Source organism: Epinephelus lanceolatus, chromosome 8 (genome assembly GCF_041903045.1).
Source record: "Epinephelus lanceolatus isolate andai-2023 chromosome 8, ASM4190304v1, whole genome shotgun sequence".
NCBI lineage: Eukaryota > Metazoa > Chordata > Actinopteri > Perciformes > Serranidae > Epinephelus > Epinephelus lanceolatus.
The window spans coordinates 45898302-45913028 of NC_135741.1; the positions used below are offsets into that span (position 1 = coordinate 45898302).

Sequence of the window (14727 nt, forward strand, 5' to 3'; positions counted from 1 at the left end):
GGGTTGTCCGTTGCTGACTGAGAGCTAACTTAAACTCTGGGTCAGTTACCATGAGGTGTGTGTTTATCAATATAAAAATATGGCATTTCCTGTTTCCACAAGGGGGCGCTATGAGTTAGAGTGAGTATGAGAATAGGAAGCATGCAGGGCAGGGCTCTTGTCATGTATAGAAATTTTGAAGCAGTTCGGATGAAGAATGTTTGAGAGAGAGTTGCTGGAATATGCATGGCGATGCATCAAATATGGCGGCACCATAGCGGCCACGCCCCTTGACATAGAGAAAAGCTTTTAATAACTTTTGATCAGCATGGTCTCAGGATGATCTGTACCAAATCTGAAGTTGATTGGACAAAATCTGTAGGAGGAGTTCATAAAAATACAAGGTTGTGGAAATCAAATAATCGCCGCCAAAATGAAAAGTTTAAATCAAAATGGGTGACTTCCTGTTTGGACTAGACCATTGGTGGCAGAGACTTTTTTGTGCGTCTGGGCAACTTCCACATATGTACCAATTTTCATGTTCCAACTCCAAAAAAACCCTATGGGGAGGGGTTTTTAAAAATTTCAAGGGGGTGCTATAGAGGCATTTTGTCCCCCCCATGGGCGACGGCCCTATCAGATATAAGGGATAAGGGATCGATAGTCACCATGCCGCCACACGGACACCATTAGACGTAGCTTCACAGAATTCATAAGGTAGCTTCACCAACTTGTTCTGCATGCATTAGAAGTGGAATGAAGTTGATGCGGTCAAGTTTGTGGCATTAATACATGTTAAAGTAAAAACTGGTCACTTCCTGTTACCACCAGGGGGCACTATGAGTAAGATGGGATATTAACATTTCGGGGCGGAACCATCATGATGTCCAGCAAGTTTGAAGCTGCTGAGATCAACTATGTGGGCGTGAGAGCTGTTTGAAATTTGATGTTGAGAAAACGAAAAGTCGCCAAAATTTGTCATGTGCTAGCGGCCACGCTCCTTGACATAGAGAAAAGCTTTTAATAACATTTGATCAGGATGTTCTCAGGATGATCTGTACCAACTTTAAAGTCGATCAGACGAAATCCCTAGGAGGAGTTCGTTCAAACATGTCAAACATTCAAATCAAAATGGCTGACTTCCTGTTGGGTTTACAGCATGGGTCCAAGAGGATTTTTTGTGCTTCTTGGCATGTTCTATGAGCCCACCAATTTTCATGCGTGTAGGTGAAACTCACAGGCGGGGCTCGGGGCACGAAATTTTCTAGAGGGCGCTATGTCACCATTTGGCTGCATCCACATACAACACTGCCAAAAAATTTTTTTTTTTTGCCAGACCAAACGCATGTGCCAAATTTGGTGAGTTTGTGAATTTGGGAAAGGGGCCAAAGTGGGGATTCAGTATTCGTAATAATAATAATAATGATTAAAGCTGCAAGCAGCGATGAACGGGCCCTCGCACCTTCACGCAACTCAGGGGGGCTGCCAGGATGCCTTCTGATGCGTCAGTTCATTTTTGTCAAAGTTAGACATCGCATGCAGGAGTGACTTGGCATATCTTTGATACAGTGCTGGAATGACATATTTCACATTTTGTATCACTTCCTCTTTCCACTAGAGGGAGTTGGAGAGTGCAGTAATTATACATCATGTTTTTGTACATCAAATATACACCACAGCATGTAACTTTCAGATAAATCAAAAGATAAGTGTTTGATGAGACCTACTTCCTGTCGCCACTAGGTGGCGCTATGACTATCACGGAATATTGTCATATAAATGTGTTCAGGATGGGACAAATATGAATCATGTCAAGTTTGGTGGACAACGGACCATTTACTCCAAATTTATAGCAATTTCCTGTTTCATGGCGAGACATCAAAATTAAACCCTCTGCAGCACGTATAGACACTAATGATATGTCATGTTTGTGTACATCAAATATAGACCACAGCATTGAAATTTCAGGTGAATCCAAAGAGAAGTGTCTGGTAAGAAGTACTTCCTTTCACCACTAGGTGGCGCTATGATTATCACGGAATATTGTTATATAAATGTGTTCAGGGTGGGACAGATATCAATCATCTCAAGTTTGGTGGACAACCTACCATTTACTCCAAATTTATAGCAATTTCCTGTTTCATGGCGAGACATCAAAATTAAACCCTCTGCAGCACACGTAGACACTAATGATATGTCATGTTTGTGTACATCAAATATAGACCACAGCACTGAAATTTCAGGTGAATCCAAAGATAAGTGTCTGATAAGAAGTTCTTCTTTTCAACACTAGGTGGCGCTATGATTATCAGGAAATATGGTAATGAAATGTGTTCAGGGCGGGACTAATATGAATCATGTGAAGTTTGGTGGAGATTGGACCATTTATGCCAGAGCTACAGCAATTTCGTTTTTCATGGCGAGACCTCAAGATTCAACGCTCAGCAGCGGGCGCGCCATTCAACATTGGGCAAATCCTGTGACACCTTTGAACTTTGTGAACTTTTGGTCACAACATAGTTACGCTTACATACACCAAGTTTGGAGCCAATCAGATTAAATCTGTAGGACAAGTTAGTTAATTTACAAGCCCTGGAAATGGGCAAAAATGCATCAAAATTGCACAGTAAATTCAAAATGGCGGACTTCCTGTTAGTTTTGGAGCATGGCTCCAAGAGGCTTTTTTTGTACATGATAGAGTGTTACAGGTGCCTACCAAGTTTCATACATGCAGGTCAAACCAGCTTTGGGGGCTGCTTAATTGAAATATTCTAGGGGGCGCTGTTGAGCCATCTTGGTGCATCAAAGTACAAAAATCACATCAGACAACAGGACTTGCGAGCTGTGATGTGTATGCCATGTTTGGTGAGTTTATAATTTATAATTTATAATAGTTTATAATTCTGGTTATTGTGGTACAATATGTTGAAAGTATATATAAATGTCTGATAGTGTACATATGTGACAGTAATCATATGTGTATAATAACAGTAGAAGTAATGGTAACAGCAGCAGCAGGAGGCATCTGGCAGGACCACGGCAGCAGCACAACCACACACGTCACGCTGTCCAGGCACTGCTGCGATATGAGTTAACCTGCGAGACAGTGGAGCACAAAGGCTCCGGAGAAGAAGCCGAGTTAGTGACATGCAATACGGCCGAGTATACAAGATGTAGTAACAGGACATGAGAGAGAGAGAGAGAGACAGACAGACAGACAGACAGACAGACAGAGACAGAGAGACAGGGAGAGAGAGAGAGAAGGAGAGAAGGTGCCCGGTGTATTATAGGGAGGTCCCCCGGCAGACTAGGCCTAAGTCAGCCGAACTAGGGGCTGGTGCAAGGCAAGCCTGAGCCGGCCCTAACTATATCAAAGAGGAAAGTCTTAAGTCTAGTCATAAATGTGGAGACAGTAGCTGGGTTTCCATCCAAATGTAAAATGTAAATCCAAATTTTAAGCGAATTTTGTGAAAATGCGCAAAAGAAAATGCCAATTTATGCACATTTCCATTCATTATTGTTTTGCGAGTATTGGAAGTCAACAGGTCGAGCAGAAGGTGGCGCTTCTCATGAAAAATAAAATGCAAAAGAGCACCCGTAGAAGAAGAGGGCGCCATGAGATGACGTCATTGAGAGCGTCTCATGTCCACAACTGATGTAAACAATTACCGGCACATCCATGACTACAACGAGATGGAGAGATTCCTTGGGAACTTCTTGGCTATTGCGAGAGCTCTCATCACACTCATATCAGCGTAGCCTACATAATGCCATGATGTCTGTGTTGGTACACCAGGCAGCGCACATGATGCAGCGGTATTCAACACATCCAGTCTATTCAGGTAAGTTGTGAAATAGCCTACACTCACCTGACACTGGAGTGATTACCTCTCTCTAAGTTCACACAGGTGTGTGTGTGAAGTAGAAGTAGGATTCGGTAGTCTACGTCATTGTTTATTCGCTAAATCTGTTTCCATTGCCAAAAGTCGCATTTTCCTAATATCGATACGCTGACTTTTCCACCCCCTCCAAGCGTAAAAACTTTTTTGCGATATTTCTGTCCTTTTTCGAATTTCTGGGGTTTCCATTCAAGTTTTTGTTCGCAATTGTTGAAAATGCGAATAAAAATAGGTGGATGGAAACCCACCTAGTGTCTGCCTCCCGTACCGCAACAGTAAGATGATTCCACAGGAGAGGAGCCTGATAGCTGAAGGCTCTGCCTCCTGATCTACTTTTGGAGAATTTAGGGACCACAAGTAACCCTGCATTCTCAGAGCGCAGCGTCCTAGTGGGATAATATGGCACTATGAGCTCTGTAAGATATGACGGAGCCTGACCATTTAGAGCTTTATAAGTTAACAGTAGGACTTTAAATTCAATTCTGGATTTTACAGGGAGCCAGTGCAGAGAAGCTAAAACAGGTGAAAAGATGGGTTTGCCTTTTTCAAGGGCATATATATAATAGCACTGTTTTAATTTAATTAGAGTTCTTCTTTGAAAACAGGCATATTTTCTAGGTGGCAATCACTCATAAGGGCCTATTCTTCATCCAGTGCATTGCTGGAGGGCCCTCTCTCTCTATGGGCCCCCCACCTCATGGGCCCCAGTGCAACTGCAGTGCCTGCACTGTCTATATTTATGCCCCTGATTACTGCTTACTGACGCTCCAAATTAATGTAGGGCTAATCAGTGGAGATATAGCTGGCTGACATTAGCTAAACAAAGAGCAAATGCTTACTTAGGTCATTGACAAAGTAAACATGTACCAGTAAGTGATGGCAGTCCTGATTTAATTATGTGGCGATTAGCACCACCTCCTGACAATAAAAGGAAACATTATGTAATGTTAGCCCTCCTGAATATTATTAAATATCATTAACATTTTAAAGTTTGCTTAGTTATTGATATCAAAATACATTATTTTATTATTTACTTATTTATATACTTTTATTAATCCCCCTGAGGGGAAATTCAATTTTTTCACTCCGTTGTCATTAACACACAGGTCCGAAATACACACACATGCACAAACAGGACCTATACATGCACAAAGTGGAGAGATGTCAGAGTGAGGGGGCTACCTTGGTCAGGCGCCCCGAGCAGTTGGGGGGTTCGGTGCCTTGCTCGGGGGCACCTCGACGGTGCCCAGGGGGTGGGCTGGCACCTCTCCAGCCACCAGTCCATGCTCCGCACTTGGTCCGGATGGGGACTTGAGCCGGAGACCCTCCGGTTCCCAACCCAAGTCCCTATGGACTGAGCCACTGCCGCCCCCCACCAAGTTGCTGCTACATGTACCAGCTAACAGCGATAGGAGGGGCTGAAATGCAGCTGCTGGACAGAGCCATGATCTGTTTGGAGACCGATAACAGGGAAAACAAATGCACATATTTGGATAAAAAAAGAAAGAAGAAAACATAAGTTAGCATCATGTAATGTGTGTTTTCTAATCTGGTGGAAGGATTTTTCAGTCAAGGGTTAAAACAACAAAGATATGATGGGTGGTTTGCTAGGAGATGGGATGGGAGCATGGAGAAGTTCCACAGGAACCTCAACAGCATGAGTTGCCAGAGCTCCCTGTCCCTGTCTCCCTGAATTGGGCCAGAAGTTTCTGTTTGGCTGTCTCCCTGCTGATGCTGCCACATAAGTAGAGTGTCTCCGGCCACAGTAATCCCAATTCCAAAGAAAGAGAGGCCCGACAAGAAAGAGGTACAACCAACCCTTGTAACCCCCTCTAACCAGTGAAAAAAAGCCTGCCCCGCCCCACATTCGCAGTATTGATTACTGTCACCAACGTGACTCCACTGAACCCCTTCTGTTCCTGAGTTGTGTTTTTGCAGTACATGATCTCAGAGTGAAGCTCACCTTTGACCTTTTGGATATAAACAGTCATCACTTCATCATTATATCCCATTAGACATTAGTGTACAATTTTGCCATAATTAGCATATGAATTCTAGAGTTATAGCAAAAAACATGTTTTGTGAAGTCACAGTGACCTTGACCTTTGATCTTTGATCACTAAATTCTAAGCAGTTTATCACTGAATCCTAGTGGACATTTGTGCCACATTTGAAGAAATTCCCTTAAGGTGCTCTTGAGACATGGCGGTCACGGATGGGACGGAGTGCGTGGGAGAATGGTGAATCTGCTGTACCTACAATCCTCTTTTTTAAAAAAGTGATATTTATTATCATCATTGTTGTTGTTTATATCAGCCTATATCTGAATACAAGTTTGCCAATAAAGGTGTCCCAGTTTGCCAGCAGTGCATGGAAATATGGGCTTTTGGGCCAATGTGTGTTTGAGGAAGAGTCATCCATCCTGTGGTTAGTGTTTGTCTCTTGTTTCTTCGGTATAGTTTAGTAGATCTCAGATATTCAGCTATTTCGAATAGTATCATATGAGGGGCTAAGACTTTTGGATCATAGTTAAAACTGATGCAGAGGGTAAATCTTCATAAAATGTCAAACTATTCATCCGATTACTTTGATCCTGTATACTGTATTCAGTATAGTTAATCTACATTACTTAGGCTATAACATTTTTAACAGGGTAACTAGTAATTTGTACTCTATTACATTTCAAAAGTAACCTTCGTAACACTGCAAACTACTCATAAACAAAATATATCCATATGACTTGACAGCCCGAGGCTGGATCAGATACCGATGAACTGTCTCCACTCACATACCCGGACATGCACTTCATGCACGTTAGCAACAGACATAGTAGAGCGCGCTCCTACGCAGACCCGTCTTATACCATAGATATATATACATAGATGCCGCACCCTGGCTTGTGGGATGCGTCAATACCGCCGCCATCTTGCCTAGGTGCTCTGACCAGTTCAGACCCATGTCAGACTCGGCAAAAATGCCACATTTTTGCTCTGCATTTGGGTGTACGAACAAAAGAAGTGTTAAAACCAAGCAGAAGGGAATAACATTCCACAGGTAAGAAGTTGTTTTACGATATTTTACTGTTACGAACATGTTTAATGAGATATATATCTCAAAAAGTGATCCTTCTTTTAAGCTAATCAAGTAAAGTAACTGTCCTGATCTGGTCCTAATGCCAAATTAAGCTAACGCTGTGTCACCCAACTTAAAGAAAAAAGGTTAACATTTAACGTTATATAATATTACTTATAAAATTATGATGCTTTGTCAAACAGCTATGTCGGTGTATGTGTTATTCCAAATTGTCAACTATCTGTTTCATGGCACCAACGTGACATAACGCAGTATAACGTTAGTAGTTAACTTGTGGCCTGAATTGTAACTACAAATTATGTGGAACTGCGTTTTTCTGACACACTTATTTTGTGTGTAGTTTCCCAGAAAACACAGATAGGAGACGGGCATGGGTAGCAGCAGTGAGGAGAAAGGACTTTGTCCCGAGTGACTCCTCAGTCATCTGCAGCTGTCACTTCAGACCTGAGGACTTCGACAGGACTGGGCAGACTCCTAAAAATAATACTAGCTACTGTACACTGTATTTTTTATAAATATGACCTAATAATGTAAACAGTTCTGTGTCCAGGCTCCCATGAGCACTGTGGTGTTATACATATGAGATTAAAGCAAAATTTTGTGTAAACATGCAGCTCTAAGTCATTTATTTTCACTTGTACAAAACCAACATTTGTTAATCAGAATCTGCACTGCAGCTCAGCACAACCCTGCTGATACACTATTTTTTGCACATTGTGTGAAATGTGAATAAACATTTATAGTCAAAATTAATAATTAAATGATATCATGGTGGGCATTGTACATCTAGTAAGAAAAAAGAATATTTATTACATGGGGAAAGTTTAGTTTAAATGTGTTGTAGAACTATTACTGTTACTTTATCTACATGAGTTCAAATATTTTGGTATGAAAAGCTGCATTTTTTATTTAACCAAGTATCCTGTATCATAACCATGTCTGACAATTGTAACAAAGCAAACCGCATGAAAATCGGTTGAGAATTCAGCGAGTAATGATGATTTTAATCATAAATAATCTCCTGCCTCAATAGGCATATATGCATTAGGCAGCGCGACGCCACCTGGGCAAGATGGCGACCGCGTTGGCGTATCGTTCCAATGAGAAGTGCCGTTGAATGCGGCATCTACGTATATATATCCATGGTCTTATACGTCGTGACGTCACTTCACGTTCCCTATATAGTCTTCTGGCCGACCCTCCTGACTACATCTGAACCAATGAGAGGGCTGACAGATGATGCTCATCCAATCAGCAGTCGCTACAGTCCACCCAGCAGCAGGGTCCTCCCCACCGATGTAGTTTGTCCGATTTTGGCGGCTGTGGGGAAAACATGGCGGAAAATTTGAAAGGTAACTAATGAGGACTACATTTGATTTTACATTACATTTTGTGCTTTTTAACTGTTGTTATTTGGCCGGGTTTAAGCGCAAATCCCTCGAATACTTCAAATATGCATGTTCTTCCTATCCCCGAGGTCATATAACGTGAATGGAATTGGTGGGATTGTACATTATGTCGACTCTAGGAAACCAAGTTACGTTAGGCGTCCGAAATACTTGAGCAGTTTAATACAGACTCTGTGACGAAATATTCAACCAGTGAATTCAGATTAACTTTGACTAGACTTAGAAATATAATATCTATTGTTGAAAGGACAAATTAATGAGTTAGTAAAGCACTTTACACGTAATGGACTGGCTGCGTGGTTTAGCGGGTAATACTGTTGTCGATAACGTTCAGCTTCACGCACCATGCAGCGCCACTGTTTAAATGGAGTTGTGTTTGAGTTTGGCTAAGAACTGATTCTCCAGTAATATTTATGTACGCGACGATTCTAAGCACAAAGATTGATTCGAGCCTCACTTTCCTTGTGTAGGGACGTATAGTCAGTTATGTTTTCCTCTAAAAACAAGAGTCAATTAGGAAGCGTCACAAATTAGAAAGTATAGTTGAACATTAAAAAGGCAAATGTTTTCTGGTCAGTTACACAACTGTTAATGTACTAAGCACCACATAGTTTTTATTAAGGCTCTGTTTTTAACGTGCGCTCGACTGTCTCTGAAGTAGCTACCCTGTTGGCGGTAAAAAAGTGGAGTTATCAGATTTAAAATGAGATTTTATTGAAATAAAGCACTTTTCATGGGGTTATATATACGCCGAATTAAAATACGTATCCACACAATATTAATAGTCATGTGATATCGCTTTGCACCTCCAGCAGTGAGAAGTGGCAGTTTAAATCGATTAACTTTTAAGTGGAGTTTGGTCTAGCGTCACTGCATTGGAGACTAACTTCAGTGAGTTGCTGTGTTGCAGCAGATTGCAGCGTGCCTTGGAAGATGTCCTGGGATGAACTGGAAGCCCTATGTCGCAGAGAGAGGCTGCACTGTAAAGAGCTTGGGGTGAACAGAGCCAACATCAATGAGTATGATGTGGAATTCCTCTGTGACTACAAGAAGACTAAGGTAAACTGTTTCTCAGAATTATAACACATGACTGTTTACCTTTATTAACAGCTTTGCTCATCTGTGGTAACGTTACATTTCCCAGGCTAAAAAGTATGCATTGCATATCCTGTACACTGACTTATGTTCAGCACGCTGTCTGAAGCTCCAGGCCACTATTATTCCTTTCTATTAAGTCCTCACACAGATGAATCAGCTCAAGGTAATAAATAAATATAGCAGCCAGTTATTCCAGTTTCCTCTGTGTTATTACAACAATAACCACAGTATATTTCAGAAGTCAGACTAAGGTTGTGAGCTTGTCTACTCTGTGGGTTCTTTCCATATCCCTATCAGTGCATCCTTGCTGTTTAATCTTGCGTCTCTTCTCGTGTAGTAGTTTGTACTCCTGGAGATAAGACATCACATTTAAGCTTATGAGGCCTCTTTAAGAAACACAATTCTACCTTTATTGCCCACAATCAAAAATTATTATTATTATTATTGTTGTTAAGGTTTCCATTCAAATGTAGTGTAAATTTTAACCAAATGTTCAGAAAATCAACAAAGAAAAATGGCAATCAACTACTGTTGTGCAAATATTGGGAGTTGGTTGATTGAGATAAGCAGTGAGTGGGGCCAATTCTCTGGTCAGATGCCAGAGAAGAACAAGGCGCAACAAGATGATGTAATTTTTTATTTTTTTTTTAAAGATATTTTTTGGGGCATTTTGGCCTTTAATGGATAGACAAGCGTGAAAGGGGGAGAGAGAGAGGGAGTGACATGCAGCAAAGGGCCACAGACTGGAGTCGAACCTGGGCCGCTGCGGCAACAGCCTTGTACATGGGGCGCCTGCTCTTCCGCTAAGCCACCGACGCCCCAAGATGATGTAATTTGAAGAATGCCAGTCAAACTTCAAATGAAGGAAAACAATGGATGTATAGTAACATAGAGCACACTGGACAGTGGAAATAGAGAGTTTTAAACAACTTCTCTTACAGTTGTGTGCTCTCTGAAGAATTCTCTTAACAGCCCTGTGTGCAGACGTAAGCTATTTAAAGCTTCTAGAGATGTCAAAGAGAGCTTGCAGTGGCCTATAAAATGACGGTAACGTTACATCATTATTTCTTCACTGAATCTGTTTCCATTGCACTCACATTTACCTTTTATTGATACACCATCATTTCCAACTCCCCCACACATAAATACGTTTTTGGGATACTTTAAGATTTTTTTCAGATGTTTAGTGTTTCTATTCAAGCATTTTTTAATGTGTAAATTGAAAATGTGCATGAAAGCAGGTGGATGGAAATGCATCTATCATCTCCAGTGCAGTCTGTGGGTCTTTTGCTCCTAGTACGGTCATGTGTCACTGTGAAATATGCACAGTATCAAAGGATTTTGTTCAAAATATGCCAATGCCAGGGTTCCTACGCAAGTATGGAAAGTATGGAAAAGTATGGAAATAAATTTGATCAATTTCCAGGCATTAAAAAGTATGGAAAATGAAAAATAAAGTATGGAAAAATATTTATGTTTCCAGACTCTTACCACTGTTCTAAAATACTGTTTTCTAAAATAGAAAATTAGGTATTTCCAAAAATAATTTAATCAATCCGGATTGTGTTTTATGCCGGGCCAGGCACATTTTGTGTGAGAGCAAACGTCTCAGAAAACATACCACCCCTTTTACCTGATTGACAAGTGGTATGACCAGTCTGCTACATGCTGCACTATGTAGAGGAGAGGAGAGAGCTCTGTCTTACCTCTACATAAACTAAAGACATATTATTTTGCGCGATGGACGCTTCATATAATAACATAACAATATAGGCCTACTATTTATGGTGTTATGTCATCGTGTCATTTCTGTCTCTACATGGTCACGCGTTAACAATTCTCCTCTGCTCTCTGTATCGCGCACGGCGGAGTTCCGCCACACACACAGGTGAGCACGCTAGAGTGGCTCGGGCCACATTTTCATGACCAAACCTGACCCCGAGCCCGGTGCAGTTTGTCAGCTGACAAAGTTATTGTTATGGACACTGTGTAAATTACTAGCAACAAACGCACAAACAAACACGCTGCTCGCACAGCAGCGCAGCACGGCACTCTTGGTGCTGAGCTTGTGTTGCGTTCAGGCGTTGTCACGTAAATAACAACTTCCAGCATTTAAATAGGTCATAACACAAAACAGCAGCATGTCAAGTGACTTTTTACTTTTATTATATTCAATAAAATTTTATTTTCCTAAATCTTGAGACACCTCGTATGTAAGCTAGACAGACATTTCACCTGCTCATTACTGTGCACAAATGTACTGTATGTACTTAGTCCTAAAGAGCCCTTCTGGTGCCAGTAGATACACAGAAACATCCCAGCAGGCTGTGCTTTGCAAGCATACAAAAAAGTTTCACGCATGTGAAAATTATTTTTCATGCGTGTGCTTCACCTCCGCTGCTACAACTCCATCCTAGGGGAAACACTGTTGTGTGCATTTTGTGCAACAGGTAGATGTGGTAGTCTACTGGTAGAGTAGAGAGAGAGCTAAGTAGCACTGAAGTAGAGTAGAGCAGGGCAGAGAGATGGAAGCAAAATATATTAAACCTGGTGTTAATACAGCAGAACTGGAGAGAGGGAATTAAGGAATTAAGCTACAATACATGATGTATGTTGTTTTAATTAATAAATACAGTGTGAATAAAGATTACATAACATAAAAATAACTGCCGTCTTTGTTATTTGATAGGCGCTTAAATTAAACAGTTTTTACAGGGCAAGTAAAAACTCACTTCAGGCAAGTAGATCTCTGACCAACTTGCCCGACTGGGCAAGTGAAAAAAAAACCTTAGCGTTGAACCCTGCATCGCCAACATGGGGGACAAGGTGATTCTGAGCCACATGAAAGGAAAAAACCCAGACGTCTCGTTACTGCATCGCTTGCACAGAGAGTCCCAACCTTTTTGCCTCAGCCCAAACATTGAACTTACCTGAGTTTTTATTTGCATGCCATTATGGTACTTGGTTACAATCGCCTATTAAGAATAATTAAATATGATGTGAAATATGATACGCTGATATATTTACTCAGATGTCGCATATTCTCTAAAAAAGGGGGAAAAAACAAACAAAAAAGAGAAGTGTGGAAATTAGGGTATGGAAAAGTATGGAATTTTGAAATTCCAAATGTGTAGGAACCCTGCAATGCAGTGTTCTCCAATTCTGTTTGATACAGTATTGCATTTCTGTAACTGATTATAATAATTCCAGCAGTTAGTTAATGTGGTTGATAGAAAAGTGAATCACGTTATTCAGGGTGAGTATTAGGGGTCAACTGATATGTTTTTTTTTCCAGGGCCAATACTAGGGATGCCATGGTGAAGACATTTTCCTACCACTTGATAAATTTGTGACAACACCGGTGTTACCAGTTACACTACGCATTTTACAAAAAAAGATATATGATGTTCAATATCTGTGGATTGCTTACTTTAATCTTAAATGTCTAAATCAGGGATACTTAACTTGCATTACCCAAGAGCTACTTCTGCAAAATGACAGTAGGCCAGGGTCCAGTCAGCAGCAGTAAATTGTAGAAATCTAAAATGTAGAAATCTTGCAATGATTTCCGCTGTCTTGATACAGTATGCTGTTATTTACACGGCACCAGGCAAGCTTGCACTTCCGTCGGTAGGGATGTCCCGATCCAGCTTTTTCACTTCCGATCCGATACCGATATTACAGCCTTGAGTTTTGGCCGATACCGATCCGATCCAGGCACGTATTATACATATTCACTTATTCTGTTGTCAGTCATGTTAGAAAAGGTTTGATCAAGCAAAGAACAACTACTTAATCAGGTTAGTTAGAATGATCCACAACAGTTGGTATGAGAAACTGACCTGTTTATTGTTAACAGGGTTAAATAAACAAATTTTAAACTTGAACATTAACATTAAATAAAAAATATAGCTGGTTTGCTTTGGCTGCTTTGGCCCCTTAATAAATAGAAAATGAATCAACACAAGAAATCTTTAAAATGTCTAACATTGAAATTAAAATAGCAGCAAGACTCCACACACTTGTGCTTTGGCCCCCATATGTATGTGTGTGTGTGTGTGTGTGTATGTATATGTGTATGTATATATATATATATATATATATATATATATATATATATATATATATATATATATATATATATATATATATATATATATATATATGTATATGTATATATGTATATATGTGTATATATATATATATATATATATATATATATATATATATATATATATATACACCCTTTGCTCTGATTACTTTGCACACTCTTGGCATTCTCTCGATGAGCTTCAAGAGGTAGTCACCTGAAATGGTTTTCCAACAGTCTTGAAGGAGTTCCCAGAGGTGTTTAGCACTTGTTGGCCCCTTTGCCTTCATTCTGCGGTCCAGCTCACCCCAATCTCGATTGGGTTCAGTTCCGGTGACCGTGGAGGCCAGGTCATCTGCCGCAGCACTCCATCACTCTCCTTCTTGGTCAAATAGCCCTTACACAGCCTGGAGGTGTGTTTGGGGTCATTGTCCTGTTGAAAAATAAATGATCGTCCAACTAAACGCAAACTGGATGGGATGGCATGTTGCTGCAGGATGCTGTGGTAGCCATGCTGGTTCAGTGTGCCTTCAATTTTGAATAAATCCCCAACAGTGTCACCAGCAAAACACCCCCACACCATCACACCTCCTCCTCCATGCTTCACAGTGGGAACCAGGCATGTGGAATCCATCCGTTCACCTTTTCTGCGTCTCACAAAGACACAGCGGTTGGAACCAAAGATGTCAAATTTGGACTCATCAGACCAAAGCACAGATTTCCACTGGTCTAATGTCCATTCCTTGTGTTTCTTGGCCCAAACAAATCTCTTCTGCTTGTTGCCTCTCCTTAGCAGTGGTTTCCTAGCAGCTATTTGACCATGAAGGCCTGATTGGCGCAGTCTCCTCTTAAGAGTTGTTCTAGAGATGGGTCTGCTGCTAGAACTCTGTGTGGCATTCATCTGGTCTCTGATCTGAGCTGCTGTTAACTTGCGATTTCTGAGGCTGGTGACTCGGATGAACTTATCCTCAGAAGCAGAGGTGACTCTTGGTCTTCCTTTCCTGGGTCGGTCCTCATGTGTGCCAGTTTCGTTGTAGCGCTTGATGGTTTTTGCGACACCACTTGGGGACACATTTAAAGTTTTTGCAATTTTCCGGACTGACTGACCTTCATTTCTTAAAGTAATGATGGCCACTGGTTTTTCTTTAGTTAGCTGATT

The 14727-nt window shown here is 40.9% G+C and overlaps 1 protein-coding gene across 2 annotated transcripts in view; it reads left to right on the forward strand.

The window, feature by feature from the left end:
* The first annotated feature begins 8193 nt into the window (after positions 1 to 8193).
* LOC117258208 (histone-lysine N-methyltransferase SUV39H1-like) overlaps positions 8194 to 14727 on the forward strand; it is a 28853-nt gene continuing 22319 nt past the window's right edge. Inside the window, exons 1-2 of one of the 2 annotated variants that reach the window (XM_033628844.2) lie at positions 8194 to 8323; positions 9291 to 9439. In XM_033628844.2, the coding sequence (XP_033484735.1) occupies positions 8305 to 8323; positions 9291 to 9439 (168 nt within the window). In that variant the 5' untranslated portion in view covers positions 8194 to 8304. The remainder of the gene's footprint in view (positions 8324 to 9290; positions 9440 to 14727) is intronic. The other variant, XM_033628845.2, reaches the window with a different exon arrangement.